At 41.5% G+C, this 13021-nt stretch overlaps 1 protein-coding gene across 1 annotated transcript; it reads left to right on the top strand.

Annotated features, from left to right (window-relative positions):
• Positions 1 to 568: 568 nt before the first annotated feature.
• FGF6 (fibroblast growth factor 6) lies at positions 569 to 4371 on the top strand (the record flags this gene model as incomplete). Its single annotated transcript, XM_082491120.1, has 3 exons — positions 569 to 1123; positions 2035 to 2138; positions 4195 to 4371. The coding sequence occupies exons 1-3, from the start codon at positions 775 to 777 to the stop codon at positions 4369 to 4371; spliced, it is 630 nt and encodes a 209-aa protein (XP_082347246.1). The 5' UTR covers positions 569 to 774.
• Between the last annotated feature and the right edge of the window lie 8650 nt (positions 4372 to 13021).

Genomic DNA, 13021 nt, shown 5'->3' with positions numbered 1-13021 from the left:
GAGCAAACCCCGCGGCTTCCTCTCCCTCTCTCCCTTTAACATGTCTTACCTCTGTGTTAACCATCCAGGAGCACTCCTTTTAGAGGTACAGACAAACTGTTAGCGCATGGGCCACTACAGTAAGAGGTGTCTTGGATTTGCTAGGTATGTACAAATAGAGCAACGGTCACTTCAAGCCAATTCTCCCCAGATATTGAGCTGCCCTGACGTACACTCAGCAATCGTGCCACCAAGGAAGTGACTGCAAAGTTTTCATTGCTCGCTGGTGAGGTCCATAACTGTTTTTACACCTTCTTCTCTAAATAAGGAAGCCGCCTGTGAGGCCTCCAACTGCCCGACCAATTTAAGACCCTTGCTTTCAACAGCCAATGAAACCCCACTCCTGCCTCCGGTCTTGGGTGACAGCATTCATCAAACCTCAGCCAGCCTGGGAGCACGGCAGGTTAGTGTTACAGCTGTGGCAGGCTTACCTTTGGCAAGCCGTTGATGTCAGAGTGATGATGTGGGGAGGGACAGCCTCTGCACTATAAAGATGGGTCAATCAAATATAACTGAGGCTGCCCACCAGAGAGGAGGATCTGCAAAACATGGTCCCCACCAGTTCGAGTCCTGCTGGCCTGTCTCTGCTTCAAACCCAACTGCTATCGGGCTTTAGTTTCATGTCAGCAATCTCTATTTGCTTTCCAAAAATAAGCCTCTGCCACCATGCTGAAGGGAGAAAAACAAGAAGGGCGGTATTTTTAGGGCCATTAATTCTGACCACGTGCCCAGGAGATGAACCGGATGGCCACTGCACAAAGACTTCTCATCACTATGTCCTGCGAAGCCAGCATTCACCGGACATTGCCTGCTTTCGTACTCCTGGGTTTTCTAGCTGGGATTGCTTCAGCACATCCAGTTGTAAGCAGAACTAATGGCACATTGCTGGAAAGAGGATGGCAATCTCTGTTGTCCAGGTCCATTGCTGGGATGTCAGGGGAGAAGTCAGATGTGAACTGGGAGAGTGACTATTTGCTAGGAATCAAGAGGCAGCGGAGGCTTTACTGCAACGTGGGAATCGGGTTTCACCTTCAAATCCTCCCAGACGGAAGGATAAGCGGAGTTCACAATGAAAACCAATACAGTGAGTTGCATCCAGAAATGAAATAGAATAGATGTCACTTAATTGCTGTGAACTCTAGTAATTACCCTTCATAGAATGCAAATGTTATTACTTGATATTATTAATCTGTGCTACATCTGTTGCCTTTTAAAAGTCTCTGGGATCAATAAACATTAGAACCCTCCAGACTGAAACTTGTCACAAATGCTTAGACAAATTTAGATACTATTTATTTTTACTCTGCTTTACTGCACAGATAAGAAAAGACAAACCAGGTTGAAAACTCTCTCTCTGCTGCATTTGCTCACTCACCTTCTCATTTGCCTTTTGAATTCAGGAGGTTGTTGCTCAGCTCAGAGTGCCAAAGCATAGTTTTTGAACCCTAGACGACTAGTACTTTTGGGACACTCCGTCATGGAAGGGGCTTGCTGTTCCTGGTTTGCTTGTTCTTACGGGTGCTGTTCTGTAACTGTAAGATTAAAAGAAAAGCATTAGCCCCATGGATTTAAATTTCCTGTAGAGGGCAGTTGCTAAAATCTTTTGCATCTAAGATATCATGGGAGACTTCAAAATGCAAGCCACACTTCTCTAAAGCTCAATAACGAACATTCTGTAATTATGGCATATTAGACAAAAATAATTTACCTATTAGAAAGGCCAAGAGCTTGACAAGTCAAAAGAGTTTGATAGAGCAAAAAGATTATACAGCATGTGACTACAATTCCAGAATAATTATTTTAAAATCCTGCGGCATGTAATAAAAAACAAGATCTTCTCTGTGTGTTTTTATTATGCTGGACTTGGGAGATAATTCTAATAAAGAAAATATGACAAGTTTATTAGGGTTTTAAAATAAATCCATTATATCTTAATTGCTTTTGATTAGCTATGAATTCTGTGATAACACTTCTATTGAACTTCTTATTTTTTAGGTCTCTTTGAAATATCCACTGTAGAGAGAGGTGTTGTTAGCCTGTTTGGTGTGAAAAGTGCTCTATTCATTGCAATGAACAACAAGGGGAAGCTATATGGAACGGTGAGTACAAGTGCAAATAGTTTTTCAAGGCTTAAACAAAGCCTGCAAAGGTTTTGGTTGTCTTTTCCTCCTGGAAATATCTGATTACAAGCAGGGAAAATAGCCTTTCAATTACAGGGAACCTGCCCAGCCCAGTGTCATCAGTATTATTAAGTTCAACAAGCAGCTTGGCTACTAGAGAGGTCTGTTATTTTAAAGCTTTCCAATAAGACTGTACAGGGAGCAGCCTAGGAAAATTAATGTATTTTGCAAATAGTACAGATTAATTAGATGGCTTCTTCTAAGGGCTCAGCACTGCAGACACATTGTAGTAAGACTGAACCCTGTTGATGCTCTTTTGCATTGCATTGTATGTAAAGAAAAAGGGTGTGCTTTGGAAAACCCCCTAGGAGGTAAACCGTGTGTGTATGTCCATGAGTGTGTATGTGTGTATGCAATTGCATGCGTGTGTGTGTGTGTACAGGTGTGTGTAGGAGAGGTATAATTAGAGCTATCTACACTAGCTACCATGAGTAAAATCATGACCACATGCCTCCCCCTACTAAAAACAACCACACCATGAAGAATAAATAGGAAGTATACCCTACAAAGTCAACGTATGCGCCTGGGGTTATTTTAAGGACTAGTTTTGTGAGATCAGTCCCAAAGGGTGAGAAAACAATAATAGCTATTAACAATGGTATGCAAGGCAAACATCATCACCATCATCCTCATCTAGAAAGTGCTAGCTATGCCATCTAAACGCAATTTAATCTCTGAGGCCTGAGCAAGGCGTCTCCAATCTCAACATTCAGTAGAAAAAGATTTGTTAGGAAGGGCGTTTGAAAGAGGCTGGCTCTGGGCAATAGGCAAAAGCAGTCCATCTCTAAGTAATGAATGGCACTGATTGCATTCATCTTTTTGTCATGAAACAGCAAAGTCATTTCCTTTGAAACAGCTTTAAGTTCAACAAAGCTTTTCAGTTGCTTAATAAAATACTAAATGCTGTGAAGGACCTGTAGCCATTACTAATCTGACAGATTCCTTCTCATACAGATAATGAGAGTGAGACATTTTAAGGTCCATGTCTGATTTCAAGCACCTAAAAAGTGCCACAAGCCCAACTGCTTTGCTGGACTAGGTCTTTCTAAAGTAATGCAGGGTCTAGCTCCAGAGATCCCTTTGATTTTTTTCCCCGGTTAAATCCAGTTTTATTTATTTTTAAAGGCATTTTTAAAAGCTGTAAGAGATGTGCATTTTCCCTTGCACAATGCAATGCCCTAGGTTAAACTCTTACACACTTTGAATGGTGTTATTACAAAGATGTCCAAATAGAACAATACCGGTGGTGTCTCATGTGCCAGACATTTGATGTCAGGGAATTATGCTGCTTTCTTTTTTACTTTTCTCTGTGCTCTGCATTTGTCTCCTGTTTGTGCTTGCACCTCCTCTCCCAGGTAACTCTCACTCCTTGGATTTACCTGATGAAACATGAAGAGAAATAAAACTATTTTCCCAGCTTAGAACATGCTGCAAATCTCCCTACCAGTTAAATATAGCATCACTAATGATTTAATAAAAGAAAATATTTCGTGCTAATTCAAATTAGTCTTATTCAAATGACTTATTCAAGGATACTTTTAGTTCTCTCTGGACACTGCTGTTGTAAGAGAACTGAAGATTTTGACAGCCAGCATAACATTCTTTTGTAAATTATGGGACATCTTGCAGAGGAGAGGTGTGAAATAAAGCTACATCATTTGGGCAAAGGTGCATGATGCTGGCAGAAATTATTGCTTGCAAATAAAATGAAGAAATCCATGATTTATGATGAATTAACTTGATCTGTCACAGGAAGTACACAGTCCATTATCTGGACAGGTGGCATCTGAGTTCATCTGACACCAAATTAGCACTGAGGAGGGAGATTTATTGTTGGATGCAGTCACCCCAGCACCACCTGTTGCACACTGCAACGAGTTCTTCTGTAAAAATGCTAATAAGAAAAATTACTTGAGTCTTTGTGAAGTATTTATTGTACCTGCTTTTTTCTTCCCCCTCTCTTCGTATTCTTCAGGCTGTTTTCCAAGATGAGTGCAAATTCAAAGAAACCTTGCTGCCCAATAACTACAATGCATATGAATCAAATGCTTACTGTGGTGCTTACATAGCACTCAGCAAACACGGAAGAGTGAAGAGAGGAAACAAGGTTTCTCCTGCTATGACAGTGACCCACTTTTTACCAAGAATATGAACATGAGCAAAGCAGAAGATTAAATCCCAGGAAAAACTGTTTCATTTTGCACATGGGAATAATCTCCCAGGTAAAGTATTTATACTGTTCATTGAAAAAAAAGTATATGTATGTATGTGTATATTTGGATAAAAATATTTGTACTAGATTCATCACATAGCATATGTAATATGATGCTGCTTCTATTCTACTCTGTACAAATTTTACACAACTGCGTACCTCCTTTGGTGCTGAACAGAGAAAAATGCAAGCTGGAATGCAAAGGAAAAAAGTTTTGGAAGATATAGAATGGCTGTGGATAACAATCTAATCAATCATAGCTTATTTACTAATTAATATTAATTACCTCAGATAATAACCTTTCATAGTGAGCTGTTTACATATCATGGGCCAAATCATCAGATGACTTTGCTTCACCAGAGCTTCAAGCAGTTCACTCCATCTAAATATCTGCCTGCACCTCCTCTTCTACACACTACGTCCTGTCTTGTAAAGTCCTCAATCTATTTTGATCATTAGGGTGCCAATTCCACAACTATTTCTACATAAGCAAACTGTATACCCCCAGACCTCCCTGTCTCTGAAAGGATTCTGCAGAGTCTCCTCACTTGGACTTGTTGGCAAAATGAAGACCTACAATCAATTTGCCTTAGGAAGGGCCACAGGATAAATCACAGATGGGTCCTAAACGCAAAACGTATTTGGAGCTGAGGATTTTGAATGCTGCCCCCTTGGCATTTGTGAGTTTAGTTTAGACCCACCTCAAACATAGAAGTGTACATCTTTAATATAAATACATGTGTATATGTAGACATGGGATGTGTGAGTGTACATCTATGTAGTTACATACTTTTAATGAATCAGTCATCCCAGTCTCCAGGTGATTAGGTGTGTTTTTATGTGTACACACATAAAAGAATATAAATATTTAAAGGCACTGTATTTCGTTTAGGCTTAAGCTTGCTAATGTCTAAGAACTAGAACTGGTCTGCAGGATGCATTTTTTTAAATGTATGAAACTAATGAAAGCTTCCAGAAAAGGGTTATTTTAGAAAACTTCTTTGTTTTGAATTCTCTTCTATTTACTGCTTTAAGTATATTTGGGTCTTCTCTATCATACCTCACTGAAGTATGAAGAACAGAGGAAGAAGGAGGTTGTACAAACATACCTTCCTGGGTTGGAGCAGAGGAAATTTTGCCATAATTCCAATTTCTATCACTTGCAAAGCATCATTTTCGAAGACAACACAGCAAGCTGGATTAAATACTCTCTGAAGGTCTCGTAAAAGCCATACAAATAGCACATAACCTTGTCTTTCTATTTTGACAACCTTTTTCCAGATCGCCAATGAAGCTACATTCTCTATGCCTTTGAAAGAGTATTTTAAGAGGCCCTAAGTCAATAGTCACTATAAATGTCAGTTACCAGAAGCCTTGGGATTCCTGCATTGGTGGCGTGCTCCTAAATTTGAAACTAGATTCAATGCAATGTCAGAGCATGAGCATTTTCAGCATAGATGGACCATGCTGCTACAGAATTGAACATCTGAGTGCAAGATAATCTCCCACGTCCAGCCAAAATGTGGTTATGTCCAGCCTTGACATGCCATTCTATTTGCAGGGGGTGTCTATTCATGATGAATTTGAACCTTCTGACATGCATGAAAAACACTGTCAGGGCCAGATCCTCAGCTGGAGTAAACCAGCCTAGTAAGACTATTAGTTTATAGCTGCAGAAGAACTGGCCCACATAGCACACCTACAAGGATGTATCTACAGCCATGTTTTCTGAAAAATTTTCAAGACAACTGTTTTGTAAACAAGATACAGTTTTCCAGCTACTTTTGTGTAACTTATACTTGAATTTATTTTGCTTAAATGTAAGTGGTGATTACAGTGTAAATGAAGAGAAAAAGAATGGAATACTGCTTAGAGCACACGAACAGGACACTTTGGATATGGCGAAGGAAAGGAGTTACTCATTTTCTGGTCTTGCAGCATGTAGAGAGAAGCCAAGTTGGCACACTGTTCATCCACAACGTGTGCAGAAGATTGCTTTGGAAAAAATGTGCATTTCAAGAGAAAAAGCAGGATGTTTTGAGTAGTGAGAGCGGGTCAGAGAAAAGTTTGGAGGATATCGGACAGTTACATTGACCTAGAGTCCTTAGACGTACAGATAGAAAAACTACAGCTGTGCTGAAATACATTAGCTGGCAACCTGTATCCTTGTGTTATATTCCTAATTGTCTTTGAAACGAAGTTTGAAGAAGGATGGAAGAGTACATGGATGTAGAAGAAATCATAGTTTGAATGCTGACACAAAAGTTTGTTTCTGATTACGGCTTAAATCAGCGTCCTTAGGATAGAATGAAGTCTGTTCCCTCTTAAACCAGTGCAGTCTAGATTAATTTAGTGTTTCCAGTACTGGTAAATAATGCGATAGCTGGCATAAAAGGTGAGAATCAGACTCACTGACTCCATTTTGCACATAGTGGTCAACAGCGAGAACAAACCATAGACCGGATCACAATAAGTCTGTTTGGATGCAGCCTGCTGGGCTAAGCTTGTTGTTAAGAACTGCAGACACTGGTGGATGCAGTTTTTGTGGGCATTTGGAAAGCCCCACCAGTCACTCTGCTCAGTTACTCTTTACACCACTGCTTTTTCCATATTCCATATCAACATCAGCCAGGTCAACATTGAAGTCAATACCGAAATCAAAAAAAGTCTCTGAGTACCAGGAGTCCTGATTAATATGTGATTGAATAATGGCATTGTCAGAAGTGACAATGAAAGACGCCATTGTCAGGAGTGATACCTTTAGCAGGAAACCCCTCCAGCACAACCAGTGAAGTACCACAGTGTTGTGGAGTTTTAGACTAGTTGGATACGGTACTTTGACAGAGGTGCTTCTTAAGCGAATGCATGGCTATGTTCAAGTGAGGAGTTAAAGCATGTGTTGACACATTGCTGTGGATGTGCAAGCAGCCTAAGGGCAACTCTCAGTAGCAAAATGCACTGTGGCAATCTTCAAGAAATTACACAACTTGCCTGGGAAATGGCCTGATCCTGTTCTGCCTCATGCTTGATTAGTTAAATTCTACTTCTCCCTCCTCTGGCTATCACCTGCAGTGGGAGAAAGAGGATTTAGGAAGACCACCACTCATTTTACACACCTCAGGATAAATTTGTTGAGCTGGCACAGAGAGGAAAAAAAAACCCAACAAACCATTTGTAAACTGAACTTACACAATGCGGAGGCTATGGAGAGAATATGGGCATAGTCTGGCAAACTCTCAAGCAAAACTTTCTTCAAAAGAATAGTTCCATAGATATGTGACTATGTAAAGAAAACTCATGAAAGTAAAGGAGTTTTCCAAATCAGGGCCAAATTAGGAACCTACTATTGACAGTTCTTGCAGTGGTCCCTTTCAAAGCGTATCTCATCTCAGAGTGCATTAATGCAGAGTCATGAAATGGGCTACAAGCTTTGAAAGCATTGCTGTGAATGCACCACACCAGCCTGTCTTGCCCATATTTTGCACATGGGATTCTCCTGTGGAGTTGATACCTATTCTCAAGGTTTCTTCTTCCATAGGCAAATCCCATAATAATTTAAGACTTAATCCACCCCTGTTAGAAAAGTCTTTACTGGAATTAAATAATGCTCTTAAAAAAACAAATTTTCCCCAAAAATGCAGAGATGCAGAAACACACAGTGGAAAAAGCAGAGTAATTTTTGTATACCTCACTAAGTATTTCAATTCCAAGATTTTATTTTGCACAGTAAAATGGTGCCAAAGTTCTCACTTTATTTTCACTAAAATATACCTCATATTCTGACTCAATATGGACTCACAATTGAAACTGTAAATTTGCAAGAAACACAAAACTGTCCAATCAATTCTTTGTGAAATTGCTTCTATTTTTATATGTAAGTGCTGCGCACAATAGTTTAATGTATTCAAAAAATAAACTTTTATACATTTTTGGTAGTGTTTTGACTCCAAATCTCTCTTAACATTTGTTTTCTTCCCTGCTTCAGAGCCACTCTATTAACCCTCCCCACTTGCACAGTTTTCATTCACCTCTAGAGCTGAAGGACATATTGGTACACTTAAAATTGTGGTAGACTTTTGTGTCCTTCAGACTTCTTGCCTGGGAAGTCATAGGAGAGTCATACTTTTTGTAGAGAATCTGGGAGTTTCAAAGAAGAGAAGGAAAATAAAAGTGCAATCTGATTAAAGATGGGCTGTCATAGTCACCTGTCTAAATTCCAATGCTTTTTTTACCAGGTGAGGTTCTAGTGCTGCTCTCATAGAATCATAGAATGGTTTAGGTTGAAAGGAACCTTAAAGACCATCTAGTTTCAACCTTCCTGCCATAGGCAGGGACACCTCCCACTAGACCAGGTTGTTCAAAGACCCATCCAACCTGGCCTTGAGCACCTGTAGGAGTGGGGCCTCCACAACTTCCCTGAGCAACCTGTTCCAGTGCCGCACCACCCTCACAGTGAAAAACTTCTGATATCTAGCCTAAACCTACCCTCTTTCAGTTTGAAGCCATTATCCCTCGTCCTATCACTACACACCCTTGTAAAAAGTCCCTCTCCAGCTTTCTTGTAGGCTCCCTTCAGATACGGGAAGGCTGCTAGAAGGTCTCCCCAGAGCCTTCTCTTCTCCAGGCTGAACAGCCCCAACTCTCTCAGCCTGTCTCAGCCTCTGTCCTGTTGCTAGTGCTCTTCAGTGTGTAACCGCCCAAGCATATCCCTTACCTCATTAAATAAGAAAGGGTCTTTTTTAAAATGGTGTTTTCTTCTTGCCGGGGACTAACTTGGGAGGGCAGCTTCTGGCAGCCATCTCTGAAGGTTTTTGCCTAACTATGCCTCGAAGTTGGGTATTTTGGAAACACTCTAAATTTCAGTGATTTGTTAAGTTTTTCTCTCCCTTTCTAATTTCTGATCTGTCTCCTGTTTTTTTGTTCAAGTGCACTGTTTAATCCATACCAGTGTGATATCGCAGAGCGGACAAGTCTCCAAACCTCTGATTGCTGGCAGCCCTTCTCAGGAGCATAAGAATATCAGCACCACCACACTGGCTCAATGCCATTCCCTGCATTTGTGTTTTGGCTGCCTACGTTCCCCCATAATAACTCCCTTTGCTTAGAAGGCATCATAAATTGTTGCATATCATTGCTTTGCACATGTGCCACATTTCACCTGAGAGAGGACTACATTTCACTGGTTGGTTAAGCAATGCTACTGTCTGCTGTAGAAGTGCCTTGTTTACAACTCTGAAGGCCAGTCATTGTGGGCAGAAGTGGGAATAGGAGAAGATACACAGCCCACACGCATTGACTGGAAACAACAGGACAAACCGTCAGCTGATGTAAACCAGCAAAACAGAAACATATTTATGTTTATCTGGTAAGGAGTCATCTGCGGAGGCTAGGAAAAGGCTACATGTGGCCAGCTCACAAGACACCCCCTCAGTCACAGGCTAGTTTCTGCTCCCTGTATTGCAGTTTGCCCTTTGAAAGGTGATGCTGGCCAGACACACCCAGGCAAGTGCCCAGAAGCTGTGAGAGGTACAGCCGATTCCCATGCTCCCTTCCCACTCTGTGCTCTCAGCTCAGGGCATGAAAAATCTTCAGGGAATTTGGGGAGAAGAGATGGTTACTAGGACCCACACCTCTATGAAGAGCAGGAAAAATTTTGGCTGAACTTTGCTAGGTTTATATCATTTTTTGCTTCCTCCCAGGTCATTTGAAACTTAATGGTATACCTGTTTGTACAGGTACAGCTGTGACACAGTAACCTCATCCTCCTCACCACATCGACTTGGGTTCCTGCCTCAGCTGGTCTTTGCTGCTCACCCTAGGCTCCATTCCCAAGACTGTAAAGCTGTGGGGTGTTTGTCAGGGAAGGAGAAGGTTTAATAGCCAAGGGAAAATGCAATTTAAACAAGAAATTAAACAAAAAGGGACCTCTCCTAGCTCCCTGCACTAATACTGTCCCTCTTCTTTCTTCCACTTCTTTTTCCCTGACCTGTCACTGAAAATATAACTGCTCCTCTGAAAAGTGTCTCCCTGCACCCAGAACAGAGCAGAGGAGGATCCCAGCATGCCCCTTCTCTCCCCCCTCCCCCAAGTCATTCTGCCCTCTGTGTCCCCTGGCCTGAAGCCATTGGCAGAGACCCATAATCTGTCCACTTACTCGGGCTCTGGCTTCCCTGATGACCCACCATCTATATGAGGCAGCAGGTGCTGTTTTCATTAGCTCGATGAGCCTGGGTTGTCAATAGCTCCTGATAGACATGCCAGCCCTGAGCTGGCTGGAGGTTACAGTGTGAGCAGCGCAGGTGAAAGCAGGCAGCACTACACCTTCCTGAAGCCAGCAAAAACTGCTCAGGAATGGCAGCAAGATGAAAAAAAATATGTAAATATGTATGGAAGAGCAGGAAACCCTTTCTACTCAAAGAAAGTTAAGGGCTAAATAGGTGTTGCCCTAGGAACATCCTAGTCATGGAATACTTAGACTGGAAGGGACTGCTGGAGAGCTTGAGTCCAACCTCTAGCTCAATGCAGGACCAACTTGAAAGCTAGGGGAGGCTGCATCTTTCCACCCTCTCCAACAACCCCTGTGGTAGCCTCATCAATCATTCATTAAACTCTGTATGAAACTCTGGATAGCAACTCAAAAGGAGTCAATCACAGACAAATGTCTCAGAAGTCACCAGCACAGCTTGGGCTTTTCTTTTTCAGTCTAAGAGCTGCCAGCATCTTCCTATCAGGCCTTGACACAAGCTACATCTGGCTTGTGCACCAAGCAGAAAATGGCTTTCCTACAGGAACTTACTCCTACCAACACAAATGACTGCAGAAATCATCTGAAAGATTCAGTCCCCTGAAGGAAAAAAAAAAAAAAAAAGGCTTTCTGACAGCTCAGGGATGCATGGCTACCTTTATTGTAGGTACATGAGATCCAGGGGGAGACACAGGTACACGAATTGCATGGCTTCAGTGCGGCTCCAGACCACTTTCAGGGAAGTATGCAGCAGCAGCGTTATTCAAAATCGGAAAACCACCTCACGCCAAAGACCAGTAGAAAGAGTCTGACCTCCTGAGGCTGATGACTGCACTATTTTTTTTTTTTTAATTGGCTCTTATTATTATTGCCCTCTGGTGGCTATTTTGGTATTTAGCAGCTCGATGTCAGAGACCAAGCATGAGTTCTGTACCATGGGCCTAGGCACAGGGGGAAAAGGAGGCTACCACCTCATGGCCATGATTGGATTTAGGCTTCAGGTCCCTCGGTGTGTTAATATCTGTTGCACCCTTAGTCACAATTTTTTAATTGGGGAGCCACAGAACACAGTATTTGGGATTCAGGTATCATCCTGATGAGCAACTTTTCATAACACTAGGCAGGTAAATTGATCATGAAAACTATTTTGGTTTTACTCCAAATTTTCCAACCTGAAGATTTGCCAAGGTTTTTGCAAACATAAAGCCTGAGCCTACACATCAAAGGCAGTGCCACACAGCACGCCTTAAAGAATATAAAATGACAAGGCTCATTGAATCCCCCTGCTGTTCCTCGTGACACCTATGGCAGGAAATACTGTTTAGCAGCATGGAGCATCTTGAGCAAGAAAGCAGAAAGAAAAGCGGAAGCTTTTTCCAAATTATACTGGACAGCAATTTTAAAGCGTGTAAAGAAATCCCTTATTTTTCCTGTTTTCTCACTGAGCACATTTTTACAAATAGTGGTGCGGGACCACAAATGATCACAAATGATACAGTCCCCAGTTCATTGACTACCAGAGAAGCTCTTTGCAGGAGCAGGAGCCTGGGGAAGATGCTGGTGCTCTGGCTGCCAGGGGGCAGTGTGCCACCTGCAGAAACAATAACTCAAAAAGAAAGCAGAAGGAAAAAAAAAACACAGGAGGGGTCACTCACACACTTCGAAACAAGCATATTGCTAAGAAATTTACTGAACAGTGATTTACTTCACCAGCAATATCTCGAGCATCATACAAATGCTATAGCCACTTCTCCATCAACGGCTGAGCTAGCAGTTTTTCTAGAAGAGCAGCAGCTACTGTACTGGAGTTTCATGAAAAAACATAGCAAGAGCTATAATCAAAGGAAAAAAACAGGCTTTCAATTCAGTTTAAAAAAACCCAAAATTTTCAGATAAGTTGTTTATTTTCCTTAGAACATGCAAATGGGTACATGGGAAAAGTGATAACAGAACATCTTGCTTTTCAAAAGTTTTCACCTATGTCTTTTAGATCAAGAATGTTTATGGTGGAAACATCAAGTCATTATTTTCTGTGTTGTAGAAAAAGAAAGAAATTCTCTCTAGTTTAAATGATAGATGTGTGAGACATGTTAGCGTTAATATATTTTTCTTTCTTTTAAAAGTGAATCTACTGGGAAGCAATGGGCCAACATAGTCTGAGACCAAAGGGCCAGCCTGTGCATTATGTAAAAGGACATCTGCCATTTATGCTGCTATAAGGAAGGTAGGAATCAGGTTCAGGCTTGCCCAGTGCATTTAATTTAAGCCTCCAGTCCAGTCTACGAGTTTCTGCGCAGGATCCCAACGCTGATCCTAGGAGTGGGAGAAAGGGTTTGGATACAATAT

Source organism: Vanellus vanellus (genome assembly GCF_965231255.1).
Source record: "Vanellus vanellus genome assembly, chromosome: 1".
NCBI lineage: Eukaryota > Metazoa > Chordata > Aves > Charadriiformes > Charadriidae > Vanellus > Vanellus vanellus.
Note: the sequence above shows the minus strand (reverse complement) of the source record. Positions and strands in the feature narration are given on the sequence as shown.